Here is a 17838-nt window from a genome sequence, read left to right on the forward strand (position 1 = left end):
ACAACTTTCCTCAAACTCTCAGACAGTGATTACAACTCTTCACATTCTTTGATAGATACAACTCATTAAATGCCGACTGTAAAACAGACCTATCAAGAAAATGTCAGTAGTTCTTCAAAAAATCCATACCTCATCTGAGACAAAGTCTCCAAAGCGATCTAGGGCTAGCACACATAGGAGGCGCAATGCAGTGTCTTCCAAAAACATGTCATTTAGGGTTGCCTGTGAAAGTGAGAAAACAGACCAGACTCAGAATGGTACAACATTGCTGGTTTCAGTAGGCCAGCTAATCCAATGAGTACTGACTAGAATGAGAGCTTGAAAAGAAGATGAATACCACCCATTGTGATGTTGTTCAGCATTCAACTGAGAGGAGAATTCAATCCTCTTACAGCACTCAATGGGTATTTTGTACTCATACACATTCGTGGTGTTTAACTTTCTTCATATACACTTACTCCTGTTTTTGCTGTTCACGTAACAAGAAGAAATCTTACAGAACTGCCACAATATCATTACTACAAATACATCAATATCATCATGATCATAGAATGCACTGAAGATCTATTTCTTTGTTTCCTTCTTTTCAGCCACACTGTCAACAACATCAGCATTGCAATCATTATTTCTATCATCACAGTATTGTTGCCATGCTCCTCCTTCTCCTCCTCATCACTTCTACCCACCATCATCATATCCTCATGAGGATTCTTCTGTACTCTTCTTCCTCCTCCTCCTCCTCCTACCCACAAACATATTTATCATCACTGCCAACGAGTCTAGTCACTATCTCATCCGCAGCATCCTTCTGCTCCTGCTCATTATCATCAGCATCAAACCATCATTATCACCATCATCCTATTTGCTTCAAAACCACATAAAACTGGCATTTTTCTCTTCTTCCTCCTCCTCCTCCTCCTCCTCCTCCTCATGATCATCATTACAGCTTCAGTGCTCTCATCATCACCTCATTTGGTTGCCATGGTTACCTGATCCAGTGGACTCTCCTCCGATGTGCCAGCACTCTGGCCGTGCACTTTGAGGACCTCTCTGATGCCCGTGGCCGCCCCATGACGCACCTCCCAGGACTGGTGGAACAGGTCATTGGTCAGCTGCTCACAGAATGACGTGAATGGCCAATCTCCCGGCTATGGATAGATTTGGGGCAGGGAGGCTCAGTTATTGGGGACACAACAAGATTAACCAGTATCTTATCAACAATTATCCTGAACTTCTTGCCTACTTCCATGTTGTCATCTCATTTGATGTATACTTTTATTACAGTGCATTCATGCACATGTTATTGCATTTGCTTAAAGTCTCTTCTTGTGACACTGAATGATATTTCAGAACACAATACATAGCTCCTATAGAGGAAGCTGCCTAAGAAATGTGACATTCCATCCTCACTGTGCTCTTGATAAGAAGTTTCATGGTTTCAGTTTTGTGGCAGCACTTTATTCTCTACACTCCTTCTTGCCCAGGTGTATAAATGGATGCCTAGTTAAAGAAGTTGAACATTATTATGGGTGGACATAGCCTACACACTGGTAGAGTGGCAGCCTGGCTAGAATGCCGGGCTAGGAGTGTTGTGATTGCAATCAAGTTCTATTCCAATGTCAAAGGTTACAACATTTTGTAACATTTTGAGCAGCATGATGTGGTTGAGAAGGTAACTACATTGTCATCGTCATCGTCATCATCATCATCATCATCATCATCATCATCATCATCACCACCACCATCATTGTCACTGCCATAATCCTCCTCCTTCTCTTAATCATCATCATCACCACCACCACCACCACCACCATCATCATCATCATCACCATCATTGTCATCATCATTATCCTTCTCCTCATCATCATCATCTATAATTCATACTTTTGATGGTAAAAGATAGATGTAGAGGGTATGTTATTTTATTCTGATCTCTTTTTGTGAACTCACCTCTTCAAGGAAGATTGTGCTGTCGATGTTCTCTGTTGCCCCCTTGTCAAAAGACACACTGCCCTGGCTACCCACAGTGCTCCCTGCTCTTAGACGCTTACTGCTAGGCTCGTCCTTGTCAAGACTACTCCAGAGAAAACATCAGATGCAGAAAAAATATTCATTACAATGTTTCATTCTCTTAATGTTTCGCTATTAGTGTACACTATGTACATTTCACAATGTATTATTTAAATTTTTCTTTGTAACAAAAGAGAGTGAAGTAAATGTTATGTTTTTGTCGAAAATGAAAATAAATGTGAATTGAGTTGACACTGACATTAACAATGGCACAAGGTGAAGAATAATATCACATCACACTCAATGAATATTTACATATGAAATATTGAGAAAAAAAATGCTGAAAGAATCAATGTACAAGAATGAATGATTCTAATGTCTCCTTTTCTAGTGCAATATCTCTGATCTGTTTTCAAAATACTGGTACCAGGACTGGCTTTTGTAGGATTTGATATAAGAAGACAATTTGATGCATGTGTTCATGTACTGAAAGTTTGTGATGCACTCATACTCAACAGAGATTTATATTGGTTCTGGGAACTGCGACCACATGCCCCACAGAGAGAGAGAAATATTACCTGGTTCCTTCCAGACCGTCTTTGGAGCGCTGCTTAGCCATCAGCTTAGCTTTCCGTTTGGCCCGGTTCTTCTCCCTGGAACTAAGACCAGGACCAAGACTGGCCATTTCCTGGGCCACAATGTCAGCTGCACTGGCCTAACATCAAGAGAGATATCAATATTTCAGTGCCACATACTGGTAGTTCAGGACAAAGCTTACCCATGAAAAAGGGTGATGCACAATTCACCATTCTGTGACTGTATAGATTCATTCAACTCACAGTGTTGCTAACTGTGGCATTCACAAATATTTCATATGGTGACTGAGGCACTGCAGTTGAGTTAAAGGGATGGTACAGTTTCGGTTGAGATGGAGCTAAAGGTTTCCAACGATTTTTGATGATGATTTTTTGAGATAATGAGAAACCTCTTATGAGATATGAAAGAGCATATAATTCTAAGAGGAATTCAAAGTTTATTTGATGAAAATTGGTTTTGAAACGACCCAGATATCCAAGACAAGGCAATCCTAATAAAAGGTGGGACTCATCTTTTATCAAGAGTGCTTTGTTTTACTTTGTCTCGTGTTTCTCAGCCATTTCAAAACCAATTTTCATCAAATGAACTTTGAATTCCTCAAAAAACTGTATGCTCTTTAACATTACACAAAATGGTTTATAAAGTATCTTGCAAAAAAATTTAAGGCTAAATCCTCACCTCAACCAATGCTACACCAACCCTTTAAAGGCTAACATACCAAAGATAATGTACCAGTTGTAAACATAGTAAGATAACAAAGTCAGAGATGCTCTTTAGGCAAGTACTCTGATAACATAGATGTTGATCTGTTTTGGGTTGATACTGCCTCTTGGTTTTGTTTCATTGTTTGTTTTGTTTTGGGGGGTTTTCCCAGTAGATATGAGGAGTAGCAGGAAGCTCTGTTTCACACTGTTTTCTGAGCCTGATTTATCATTAAATTGTACGACAAAAATCAAATAATCAAAATATTGTAAAACCACAAAAATCAAGTCAACAAAATATTGTAAAATCAACTGTCCTGATTGCCATTCATTTTGATGAAAAGCAGGCAGGAACCACTGAGTACTGAATGTGACACATATTTTATAAGTATGGTATTCATGGAATTAGGACTTGTCAAACAATTTCCAAGTGGCTGAATTCACAATCACTGACCACATTGATGAAATTAGAAGTAATAATTATCCTCCTCAGGAAAAAAAAAGTTGGTTATGTCCCATCTTGGAGATGACATATAACACATTCATGCTAAAGGAGGCAACCCTTTCAAGAGTTGTTAATTTTGCACATTTTGGTTAACCAATGAAATTCACAAACTTATATAAAAAAACACTGTAAAATATCCTGCATATTATACAATACATGGAATGGCCTTAAATTTTGTGTTGACTTACACCATGTACACTGTATGTGCCATATTTATGTTGTTCATAATAGACTTGTTCAGCTCAGGTGCTGTGTTTTTTTAATGTTATTGTTCATTTCAACCACAACAGGGGGGTGGGGGGAGTCATATATGCCAAACACAATTTCTTATTTATGCACTGACATAACCACATGCCTAACCCATTGAATCATCTTTCCTTCTTATTTTGAAAGCTAGAAATAAGATTCAAATTTCCAGTGTCTTAAAACTGAACAGGTCTATACCTGCAGCAGTCTGCAGACAAAATACATCACTGGAAACTTGCAAGAAAGGTTTTTGCCCATTTCACATTCCACAGACATTCCTCACGCCACTCACTGGTGGTTTGAGAAGATTGGATGTCGATGGTTTCTGGGCGACACACTTCAAGTCCTCATCGTTGAATAAATCATCCGTTTCCATGCCAACGATGCCAACATCCAGGCCTAGTTTCTTCTGGAGCAGTCTTTTTTGCTTGGCGAGTCTCTCTTTGGGATCCCCACCTGCATAGAACATCAACCACAAGATGATTTAATGGAAAAGTCTACAAGAGTTTTGAGATGACACGTTGGAGTATTTGTTCAAACAGATTTCATACTTCAGCTTATACGAATGATATCACATGTTGCTATCGAAATGCAGATGAGGAATGGGTTGGATCTGTTTCATGAAGCGGATAATATTGAAATGATTTGAAGGGTTTTCCATTCTTACTCAATGCTACATATTACTACCAGCTCGCTGGCACAATTTTCTTGGAGAGCACATGAAAATGTTTATCCAGGGACTCAAACTTTACAAAATGAAAGCATTCGAACTCTTCCACACATCTCAGGGGAATCACACAAAAAAAAAAAAAAAAAAAAAAAAATAGCAGACATCTTCAATCACATCTATGAAACAGACATCTTCAATCTAATCTTTGTCAGAAAAATCTTTAATTAGTGCTCTGAGAAGCATGTGTGCAGTAAAGAACCAATTTACTGAGAAGACTTTGTTTTGTGGGTTTTTTTTTTTTTTTGTCTTTTTGGATTACCTGCATCAACTTCTAGCTCATATTCCGACCCGGCCGACCCAAGGAGTGACGCTCCCTGCATCAAGACCCTGCCCACATCAAATTTCGAAAATTCGAGCCTCGAGGGATCGCGTTGGATGGCAGGTGTACCGATCTTTGGGACTCCTTCTCCCGGCTCTGAAGGAATAAGGAAAAAGAGAATGCAATGGAAATCATATAACTGTGTTACTGTTGATCTGATGAAGGTAACCATCTGGGCGTAGGCAGAACTGGACTGACAGTGACTGAATATAGCAGGAAGTCCTTAAACTGCTGACAATTTAATGTTCTTTTAAGAATAGTGGTAATGGTAAAAAAAAGAAAAAAAAAATCCAAATGCAAAAATGACAATGTCATACCAAAGGATAATATATTTAAGTGTTGGTAATAGGAATAATCACAATATTGCATTAAATCTTTAGGTGGAAGATGTCTGTGCACAACATCATTCAGTAACTCAAAATAATGTCACATTCATAGAATTGTATCCTGTCCCCGACAGACATCCCGGAAAAATAATGAAGCGAACTGCAAACGAACCCTGTTTGATTATCCTGTTGTCATGGCGACACTGGGGCACATTTTTGGCAATGGCCTCCACCGCTTGGCTGGCTGCAATTCTCGTTTCCCATGATCCGCTCTTCAGATATATGTGAACCTGCATGCACAGGGTGGATGTTTGCAGGAGGGAGGAAATATCATAGTGGAGGCTTTTGGTATTAAACACAAAATGGGAGAGGCATCAAACGAGGACACTTTATTTTCAAACAGACAAAAAGTTTGTAGAAAGTTAGTTGGCCAAATGTCTCATGAACCAGTTCATGCTGCGGCAGTGAGGAGAAGTATATCAATCTATCTACCTACATTGTATCTATCTACCAATCTATCTGTTTTTCTATTCATCTATCTTTCTCTCTTTCCATATACCTTTCTACCTCTACTGTATCTATCTATCTATCTATCTATCTATCTATCTATCTATCCATCTATCTATCTATCTATCTATCTATCTATCAATCTATCTACCTATCCATCCATCCATCTATCTGTCTGTCTGTCCATCTATCTATCTGTGTATCTATTTATCTATCTCTCTATCTACATGTATATCTATCTATATATCTGTCTGTTTGTCTCTGTCTGTGTGCCTGTCAATCATGCTCTTTTTTTATCAATAAACAGAATATTATTTACACAGACAAGAATGTGAGTAGGAAAACTCAATTATGGACAAATTTATCTAATACTTGTTCAAATAGAATCTAGTCAACATACTATCATAGTTTTTTATCTATCTTTTATATCCTTTTTACTATTATGGACAATGGGTTTTCAGCTAATAAATCAATGTTACAGCTGTTTATATCATCTGATTTGATCTCAGTATTGCCTGTAGGAGCAAATTATTTTTCAATAGGGCCCCATTTATATCTATATTTCGTCACTGGGGTGACAAGACCTCATATCTACAAAATGTCAAATGTTCAGAAGAGCAGAAAAACATGGCAGCCAAAGCACTATATCAAATGGGAGAGCCTTTATTTTTACTTGCCTTGGTGGCTTCCTTTTTTGAGGTAGGACAGCTAGGATTTGGGCAGAATGTCACTTAACTGATTATCTCACCGTTAACCCCAAAAAAGTCATTTTCATCAAAATTTCAGATACAAGGTCTTGTCACCCCAGCGACGATATATATATATCTCTCTTTTTTTTTTTTTTTTCAGAAACAATGTGTTTCAAGCTCTCTTTTTTTTTCATGACAGTTTCCTCTTTGAGTATAACAGTGAGTGGTACCCAGTGAATTAGCCTATTCTAGCCTGTCTCTCGGCATATTGCAATGTAAACACCCATGCCTACATTCAGTGGTTACAAAACAAAGCAACCATGGTGATAATGTCCAAAGTTTCATGTCTGCAGTATTGGTTGCAATGTAAACACATAGACAGGACATTAACTAACATAACAAGCGCATGAGTCATAAAGTACATACACATAATTAGTGATAAGCAACTTTTGTTTGAGTACATAATATGCCACAAGAGACACCTGTTCCTGAATACCTGGTAAACTTGATTCCTTGCCAATGGGTACCTCGCACATCTCATACAAATTGTTTGGGACTTCAGAATTTCATTTTAAAGCTGGGAATAATTTTCCAACTCAAATCAGTATCAGCTGATGAATAATATGTGTGGCGCTCCGTCGGAATGAGTCAAAAGTCGCAAAAAATGAAATCGTAGTTATGCCTATAAGTGAATTCTACAAACTCTAAGCTTTACACTGATATGTAATACAACTCATTTCGACATCCCTATAGATCATAAAAACGAATATTAACCACGTTTGTTATGTCAGTTGATTTTCTAAATAACGGAGAAAATCGCTCTCAAAGTTCAGGCTATGTTCATGCTCACAACCTGTTTCTTTCACGGGACGAAACAATACAACTGTCCTGCTTAGCGACGGCGTTTACGCTCCATCGCACGCACTACCGTATAAGGCGATAGCTTGGGTATGTAAGATAATCAACCAATCGCAGGACAGGTCTATCATTAACGATTCTGACCAATACGGCAGCCCGAATGTAAACTTCGGCGCGTTTGTGTCCGTGCCGCTGCCGCCGCATGAATGAGTCGGTACGCGTTGTGTGTCGGCTGCGTTGTGGTTTGCCGCAATTTTTAACTCACAAACAATAGGAAACAGTAGAAAGAAAAGAAGACACGCAATGTGTCTTACGAGAAGCGTCTTTTAGCGAGTGCGTTGATCGCTTCCATTCTCCTCCCATACATGTTGTTGTCAATGGAAACTAAAGAGGATGCGTTTAGCAAGTACCAATACCTAAATAGAACCTGAGAACCTATTGCAGGCGGGCACGCAATGCGTCTTTATACGAGAAGCGTCTTTTAGCGAGGGCGTTCATCGCTTCCATTCTCCTCCCATGTTGTTGTCAATGGAAACTAAAGAGGATGCGTTTAGCAAGTACCAATACCTATTAAATAGAACCTGAGAACCTATTCTAAGCGGGGGTTCAAAAGACAGCATCGGTAGAAAAAGTCAATGAAGTTGATTAACGATAGTCGTCATTTGAGATCGTGTTCTTTGCGTGTACTTAAAACCCTCAAATTACGCACATGGTCGTAATGTTGCAGAGCATCAAAAACTGCTTTCGCGTCTTTTCTGCTGCAGCTGTATACAGCCGTAACATTATGAATTCCCGCCATATTAAAGGCACATTTCCTTTATAGGCGTTGCGTGCACAGTAATTATCGCTTATCAGAAACATCAGAAGTATCAGTAGCAAAGGTTGATGTAGGCTTGACAGCTTCACGTTGGGTGTACAATGATTCTCAGTCACTTTTCTAATAGCATAGCATATAAAAAACAATTAACTTGTAGCTTAAGCGGATTTTTCTTTTTTACATCACATGTGCAGTTACAATCTTTCTGCGTTTGAGAAGTGGATCATAAATAATAATATTAAAAAAATATTCGGAATTAATACTTAGGCCTTCTTCACTTCGTTTTGTATTCACAAACCTTATCAGAAAAAAAAAAATGATTGCTTGATTACTTTCGGGTAAAGGAACTACCGGAAAGGAACCGCATTTAATTTTCTTGTTAACGAACCTAAGCTAATAGCAAACCATATTTCATTGTGTGATTAACGAACCTTCAGAATAATCAATTGTATTACCCCCCTCCCCCACGGAAAAAAAAAAAGCATTTCAATGTCATGCGTTGTCAATAGCGATAAAAGGCCCGTTTTTATTTCGTAGTGTGTCTCAGTACTCCTGTGCTTATTTCTAAGGATGTGCCTCTCTTAATGATTGCGATTGATGTTCAACTACTTCTTTCACGCGAGCTTGAACAGGAAGAAGCTAAAATTCAGGCAAGGAGACGAGTTTTCTTCCATGAGATGCAATCATTAAGACACATCTATTCACGAAAGTTGTGTGATTGCTTATGTGCTAAAGAATTGTGTCCATTACATGAATCAGGCACTATAAAAAACGGTTGAAATCTACTGAAAGTCGAACTTCGTTTTGTTTTTTGTTCAATTTCATTTCAATTTTAAGCGGGGATAGACTAGAAATTAGTTTGTCTATACTGGCAGGAGACATTACAGTTTTCCAGTACGTGCTCCGCATTTAAACAGTCGCCATATTTTCGTGGTCAGAATCAGATAATGGACACGTGATATATTATAAAAATGAAAATAGAAAACAACGAACACGCCATATGTACAAACATTATGAACTTCAATGAATTAAACTTACCTGTGATATTCTGCGTAAAAAACAAGCACGCCGATTAAATGATTTAATATAATTAATAGAGCACACAGCGATATCATGCATGGCAGATCAAATCAAATTCAATTGGTGAGAAAGCTAAATGAAGTTAAAAAGTTGACTTCTTTTCGTTTCTCTTTCAATTCATGAAAACAGAATTACATTGTATATCTATTGAAGAGGATTGTCTCTGTTGCGAACGATCGCCATATATAGCATTGTTAGTCTCCTGCGCAAATCCGAATCCCTAAATACTTTAATTTTTGCTTGATAATGTAATAACCCTGCTCATAATTTCATAAAGACTCGCAAATTCAAAGTTTCAAACCGTATACTAAAACATTATATTGTATACGGTGTATTTCAAAAAACATTTTGAATGCGTTGCGTGTTAGCATGTTAATAGCACCAATCTGCCTTTTATTTTTCGTATACGTAAAGCGCACAGAAACGTAACCAAATGTTACAAAATACAGTGAAATGCATTGTACGGCGTGGTACTATCATTAGAAGTATATCCCATTCCTTTTAACTTTTATATGCTTGAACCAAACCATGTGTCATTTTCGTAGCGACATCACTAGGAATTAGAATGTATGAAGATAATCGTTACTCATTTTTTTTTTTTTGCGCTACTATTATAGCATTTACATTTTCCAACTTTTATTGACATGCAGTACTATGTTACTGTATTGTTACGATTACGAATGTTGGTTATGAATTCAAAAGACTGGTTTATTAATCGAACTACAAAGGTAATAGCTGTTTTGAAAGTAGTTCGATACAAGTTCAAAACGCGATCGAAGTCATTGTCATAGGGGGAACTGATAGCTCTAGAAAACTTGTTTAGGCTAGTAAAGATTGCCGTACAGGCAATCTTTGTAGAAAGTTTTGACTTAGGCTGTCTATTGAGTATTTTGAGAAATTTAATAAAGAATTATTTGTTTTGATTATGTCAAGAATTAGTTTGAACTATGAGAATAAAAAGGCGCGATTACCCAAACAATGTCGTAGTTCGATTAGACAGTCATGATGGGTAAAGTGAATTCATGACTTGACTAATCCTTACTGAATTAATGATCACTTCTGTAAACCATCAGTTATGTCTTGTAATCGTAGTCAAAATTCTTTTGAGCGATGAGACGAAAACCAACAAACAAAATGCCGTGTATCATCGCTCGAGATTCCAACATTTGGCGTCACCCGACCAACAATAAGTGACAAATCAAATGGAATATTATGTTGTGGGATAGCAGACTGTGTTACGATTTTTAAATGTTTCGAGCAATTGTTTAAAAAAAAAGAGAGAAAATGAGGCAAAGTTCAAGAAATTAGAAAAAAGCACGTAAATGCAGGCGATCATGTTTGATAATCATAGTAAGAGATTACAATCGGCCGTGCGGATGTATATGATTGCCTTATTTACATGTCTGATTTCTGTAAACTATGTGATATTTAAATTTAAGTTCCCTTCCCTCCTTGATAGAAGTTTTGTTGGGTTTTCGCTATAGGCATTTATTAGGAAACGCTTTAAAAACGACAACAAATGCCTACTATACATCAAGAGATGACCTATACATACATGAAACACACACAAAAAAAAAAAATCTCTACGTTCTGATATAAATCAACTGCTTGTTTGTTTGTTTGTTTGTTTATTTGTTTGTTTGTTTTGAATTACCATGGTCTTTGTCGGGGGAAAGATGAAGAAAAGTAGTAGAGTGTATCACTCTCAAATCCGGATGATTGCGATAAGTGTGTATCCCCGCCCTTTCTATACAGGTAAACGATTTGAGCTTGGTATGCTATTATAAAAGCCTGCATGTGTCACGCGGAAGAACTGATTCCGTGATCGCTTTTAGCCTTTCATAAAATTCACGTTTTAAGATGGTAACGATAGCTTGTAGGAGATAGAGTAAGTTAGCGTCACTGACTGTGGTTCTGAACACAAAAGGAGACTGAAAAATTCCTTTACAAATTAGCAGACATAATGCCGATCCTCCAACACTGTTGCTCCATTCCGTCATTGATTCTGCTATCAATGGCGAAGAAAGAATACTGGTTGCGTGATTATCCACCCCTTGATAGCAGGAAGTTTACCTTTCATTGTTTAAGGCTTCGTTGATGCGGGGTTTACTCGGATACAAGGCGTGAACATTGCCGTCCGAGTTCTTTCATTCGAAATTCCCCAGAATACGCAATTCAATGGGCAATTAGCGCTGCTACTTGGCAAAGCTGTTAGCCAACCCAATTGTCCCAATTCTTTGCAGACTTGACCTCTCACATGTCAGCTACACGCAATACACGGCAAACAGCTTTCATTACAAACATTCTGATTAAAAAACAAAACAAAATGAAGAAGCACACTTTTGAGTAGCGACACAGCTTTCTGTCCCCTTCTCAAATAGGTCCTACTTCTAAAAAAATACACAGATGACTAGAGTCAGAATATCCTCCAAAGGGAACACGAGCTATCTGGGCATTAATAATGTTTGTCTTCCTATTTCTCTCCATGCCGTCACGGCCCAAACCATCATAAGTAATAAGGCAATAAGTTTCATTAACCAGGGAAATAATAGTACGCATTACATACATTTGGCGAATTATCACACAAATTGTCGACTTTATAAAAACGAGAATAATTGACAACTTAGGCCCTACTATATCTCCAGAGATGAACCTTAAACAGCAAGTCACATACCAGGGAACGAAAGTTATGATTATTTGAACAAATTCATTAATGAGGCCAATTAATAACCGTTGTAAAAGTACACACACGCATAAAAAATGTTTCGAGTTCGATATGTGATCATTGTATTAGCTCATAGATAAAGTATCATAAATTTTGCGTGATCGTTCGTTGGAATTATTTTTTTTCAGTGCGATTTGTGCGTCATGTCAATCACCACTCATTGAAATGGAGTGCATGTATCAAACGAAACTCGCTGGTCATGCAATCAATAGCCTTGGTCAGCTCACTATTATTGCGTAATTCTATAGCCCTCGCCGCTTGGCCGCCGACGCCGCCGCGCGCACCATGCTTTGTTTTGTCTTCAAAGGGGTCAAGAGCAATGCCTCATTAGCATACACCCTAGCAACGGAGGCGGAGTCTCGATCTGGCAAGAACAATAGGTGCGAAACGCAACGCAAAGGCGAGCGTTCGAAAAAAATGTAACCGAAAAAAATTGTCTCAGAAAAACGGTGATTTGAGACACTTGTACTCATTTTCACACGCTGAAATTTTCTCTACAAACAGATAAAACATAAAGGAATCAAAATCCGTCATAAAAAAATTTCGACCCGAGTAGTGCTTCCCCTTCATTTTCGGCTCATTACGGGAAAACTCCCCGTGCGACTTATGACTCATTTTGTCGGAGCGCCACACATATTTCAAATGGTATCCTGTACACTTCCATGGAAGAAAATCAGTATCAGCTGATGAATAATATTTCAAATGGTATCCTGTACACTTCCATGGAAGAAAACAGAAACACAAAATATCATTTGTGCAGCAGCTGTATAAAAAGTGCAAGGCAAATCACAATGTGAATCATGCGATACCAGGAAAATTATTTCTTGTAAAGAATAACATTTATTGATGTACAGAATGAATGAACACTTTGCCTACTGTTCATGTACATATGCCAGAAGAGACACCTTCTGGCATACACACTTAAAAATTCTTTTCATTAAAATGATCATACTTCCTTTTGGGGGTTTCGTCTGTAACATATGGATACCTTGCAGTTCAGTACAAATAGTACAATGCTGAGCTGCTACAAAAAGTGTTCAAACACTGAAATACACTGTGAAAAGCACTGAGATATTAAAAGAGGTTTGTATTCAAACATACATTTGTAGTGCTCAAATGTGTGTTATGTTTTTGTCTTGTTTTTAAGACATATACTATTCACCAACTCAGATTGAAAGCAAGACAGATCAATTTTTGTTTTTGTTTTGTTTTGTTTTTTTTTTATGTCAGGCACAACATACAGCTGCAGAGAGTATGTAAATCATGAACCAAACTGTCTGTTGTTAAAAAACTTCTTAACCTGTTGAGGACGAGTCCCCGAGTGTACTCAGGCAGGGGTCTATGGGAAATGCGTGTTGTAGCAAAATAAGTCCGTCCTCAATGGTTACAGGAGGGGGAGTCACTGAGTGAACCCTGACTCACCTTGGACAGGAGAATGTGTAGATCATGGGGGTGGAGCTTCTGCACCTCTCCCAGTTGCTGGGCGGCGGCTCTCCTGGTGACGGGCGTCGAGCCGGTATCAAGGAGGAGAAACAGCCTGTCCAATCTGGGTTAGAGAGGACACAACAGGTTACTCAAATAAAATCAGTCCCTCCAAAGGTTCATTATTCAAAAGGTTTGTTATATTGAAGGTTCACTTGAATCCGAAAACAATACAAGGCTTGTAATTCCGAAGGTTGGCTAGCACACATCCTTTTTCATTTTTTGGAATAATGAACCATAGTTCATTTTATTGATTAACAAACCCTTTGGGAAAAAAAAAACAAAAAAAAAACCACAATTCTTCATTTTAGGACTAATGAGCCTTCTGAATAATAAAACTTGGATTATCAAATCACATTTCATTTCAAGACTAACAAACATCTTGGTATATTAAATTGGCGCATTTTGAAATAATTAACCTTCTGAACATAACCCATAAAATCAAGCTTAAAGGGATTGTACAGTTTTGGATAAACCTCTTATGGAATATGAAAGAGCATTTAATTCTATAAGGAATTCAACGTTTATTTGATGAAAATCGGTTTTGAAATGGCTGAGATATCCACAACAGAGCGATTCTCCGACTGTAAATAAGTGTGGGACCCATACTTTATAATGATCACTTTGTTCTACTTTGTTTTACTTTGTTTTTGGATGTTTCAGTCATTCCAAACCCGATTTTCATCAAATAAACTTTGAATTCCTCTTAATATGGTATGCTCTGTCCTATATCATACATTGTAAGTGTTTTCTTGGTATCTCGCAAAAAGTTAAAAGCCCAATTCTCATCTCCACCAGTACTGTACCATCCCTTTAAGTGTTGGGCAGTTACAACAGGTAAATCACATAAAATGCGTGATCCAGGGTTAGAAATTGGTCATAGTCAATAAAAGGTTGAGACTGTGTCTGAAATCTACTTCTTCTACTCACCACTTCATAGGATGAAAAAACACAAGAGAGCCATGTACATGTAGGGCTACATTGTACATCATATTTTTGCAATCAATGTGTGCTCTATTGCGACACTGTTATTCTAAACAAGCAGGAAACACTCCTAAAATCCTAAAACCTGAAAAAAAAGAACATTCTATCATCTCGCACACAAATACATATTAATGTAAGCAAAGACAATGAAACTTGAAAAAAAAATGCCACTATCTGCAAATGTACATAATACATGTAAATCATTACAGAAACGCGCATTTGTATATCTACACATCATACATTCATACACAAGTTTAAAGATTAAATTGCTAAATTTGTTTCTCTGTCTACTCAGACAGAATTTTACCTCCGACAGATATCAAATGCTCACATACAATTTTGTACTATGAGATCTATTTTTTTTTTTTTTTTAAATGACATGGCCCGGGTCAGAAAGACTGCAGCCTACTAGGCCACTTCCTTTTTTAGCTTTTGTTATTATTGTTAGCCACAATACATGTACACTTGAAGAAAAAAAAAATGTGAAAGAGTTAGGTGTAGGGTAGAACTATTTATACGAAAGACAAGACAATATCTATGGCAGAATGCACAACCAACTTTTTATGATCATGTATAACATTTAGATTTTTATGGAAAACAATAGCTACAGTAATCCCTCCCTCTCTCTCTCTAATACACCTTACACAAATGTAGTTTCCCATAATACAATTAGAGTGCAGATGTAATAGTGATTGAGGCACTGTATATGACTTGTATTGCAAGGTTTGTATAGCTCTAATGGCTCACTTGTGTTTTTAAAAGCCATTAATATCTGTAGTTTCACATGCAACCTGAATGTAGGCAGTGATATTTACATAGTGGTCAATCATTACCGAGGAAATGTAATAGGCAGCTTCCTTTTGCAGCAATGTTTTAGTTGCAATCCATTGAAACTTCACAACATTAGTTTTGATATAAGGGAGCCATTTCCAGCAAATGTCTGTAGTCTAGACCTGTCTGTGTGTGTCAAGTGGTGTATGGCATGCACTGTATGTGTCTGTGTATTTTTCTGTCTCAAGTTGTAATTGATGAGTGCTCAGCACTCCAACCAATTAGCAGTGGAGACAGACAAGACATTCCACTCTTTCCTCTATACGTCCGGCTATGTAGTGATGCTTCCTTCTCGCATCATATATCTCTTCCTCCTCTCTCCTTATTAACTCTCTCATTCCTGTGGGCAAGGTGTCTACAAACAGTGGGTGATTTCAAGTTTGGTGCTAGTGCTGGTGTTAGTGCTGGTGTTAATGCCATCTCCCAAACTGCCTTTAATGAATCGAGCTCAAACACCGATGATCAGATTAACACAAGCGATACTGATCACAATTACTGATCCCAACACCTAGGGTTATGTTAAACACTGCCACAAAGTCTGCATGGGATTGTGCTGGAATTGCGTTATAAAAAAGAAAAAATGATGGTGTGTGGTTCAAGTCAATTATATCAAAAGATGTCATCATGACTGCTTACATTGTAGTTTTAGACACATAATGGGGAAGGCGGACTAAAATGTGACAAATTTCATCCCTTTTCCAAAATACAACCGTCTTGCTCACAAGCTCAGATTATGAAACCATGTCTGAAGTGTCCGTGTACATTCCATGGGCAACCATTACATTTTAATAGCATAGATTTAAATGCACATACAACATGCATCCATGGATATGAAAGCGGGTCTCACACAGGTGTAGCAACACAAACACCAACACAGAACTTGAAATGACAAAACATTGTATGATAACCCCTCGAGGCTAGTATTAGCCAATGGGAAAAAAACACAAATTATATCGCCAACACAAACAGTGGAGCTCGACTCATCAAATGATATTAAATACCAGGCCCAACACCAGCTACCAGAAGCATGTCATAATTTTAAGGTAAACATGCTGATACCAACTGATCTAGAATTCAGTTTTATTGCCAGTGCTAGTGTTGAGATACTGCTAGCACTCACACTAGCACTGGTACCGAACTTGAAATCAGCCAGCGTCAACAGGATGGTTGTCCAGTAAGGGTTACTATAGTGACCAATAATCTGCAGGTTACCCTGGTCAATATTGAGCCACAAATTTCTGACTTGACAGAAAAAAAGAATATGTATGCTATGACTAATTTCACAGGACAAAATAATATCATAGGGTACAGCAAAGCAAGGTTCAAATTTGTGAAATTCTTTCGTCAAGATGTTTTCATTGCAACTGATTAACAAATTGCTCTACATGGACATAATAAGACGTAAATAAATTCTGTTTTGTTATCTAAATCCATACCTCTCTACATTGTCTAGAGTTAACCTCACAGAACTGTCATTAGCAATAAAGTACCATGGTGAAGGGGGGGGGGGGTGATGGCTACATTTTGATGATATTGCATTCTAAACTTTGACACGAGTTATGCTGGTGCTGTCTTTGGCTTTAATATCAACTGAGTTTAGGGAATCAGGAGGGCCTGTGAGGTGATCAGGATCGTACCTGGTGGCCATTTCGGCATGCGGTCTCACAGATCATGGATGGTGCTCCCAAGGGATGTGCAGCACAGATTGTGGCTTCAGTGGTCCTCAACCAGTGTGGGATGGCTTCCTCTGCATGGTTGAATGCACAAAATGAAGAATTATGACCAAAAATAAATATCCATGTACTAGATATGAATACATATCACTTCTGCCTTTTGCTGTTGTTGCTGACTTAAAACAGGTCTGGCAAAACAGTAGTAATGAAAATACTTTCTAAGTAATTTTCAAAAATTCTTGCCTGATGGATTGACCCTACAATTGTAGGTTCTTAAATTGTCTAACACATAGATCAAACTTATTTAATACAAATATTTATGTCTATGCTTTATCGGCCTTTAATATTGAAGAGGCTGTCCATAAATTCAAAATGCGAAAAAAAGAAACACATTTCGTACACTAAATTAAAGCTTTATTGAAAAAAAAAAGTAAAATGGGGAAAAGGGTCGCAGTCAAGTTTGTCCTTTGACATTAAGTTATTTCTCATTCCATTACTATAAGAGCAGCATTATTACCTGGGTATCAATGCAAAGTATCTTTTTCCAAATTCCAAGGGGGGGGGGGAATTAATGTAAAACAGCAGACAGTTAATAACAGAATGAGATGACTTCCAACATACAAATGCATAGTCTGTAGCTACAGATCATATTCCTAAAACACCAAACCTGCATCAAAGAAGCAGCTAGAAACTTAAATGGGTGTAGCAGTCTGGTTTTACCAGCACAGCAGCAGTGCGACTGAGACGCTAGATCAATC

The 17838-nt window shown here is 37.8% G+C and overlaps 1 protein-coding gene across 1 annotated transcript in view; it reads right to left on the reverse strand.

Moving 5' to 3' along the window:
• Nucleotides 1–17055, reverse strand: part of LOC140231711 (TATA-binding protein-associated factor 172-like) — a 93088-nt gene extending 76033 nt beyond the window's left edge. Inside the window, exons 1-9 of the mRNA XM_072311865.1 lie at nt 17045–17055; nt 13533–13656; nt 5607–5724; nt 5049–5204; nt 4352–4515; nt 2589–2725; nt 1951–2074; nt 990–1148; nt 130–222 (exon numbers count right to left, since the gene is read on the reverse strand). Of these exons, the coding sequence (XP_072167966.1) occupies nt 130–222; nt 990–1148; nt 1951–2074; nt 2589–2725; nt 4352–4515; nt 5049–5204; nt 5607–5724; nt 13533–13656; nt 17045–17055 (1086 nt within the window). The remainder of the gene's footprint in view (nt 1–129; nt 223–989; nt 1149–1950; nt 2075–2588; nt 2726–4351; nt 4516–5048; nt 5205–5606; nt 5725–13532; nt 13657–17044) is intronic.
• Nucleotides 17056–17838: the final 783 nt, after the last annotated feature.

This window comes from Diadema setosum, chromosome 8 (genome assembly GCF_964275005.1).
Source record: "Diadema setosum chromosome 8, eeDiaSeto1, whole genome shotgun sequence".
Lineage (NCBI taxonomy): Eukaryota > Metazoa > Echinodermata > Echinoidea > Diadematoida > Diadematidae > Diadema > Diadema setosum.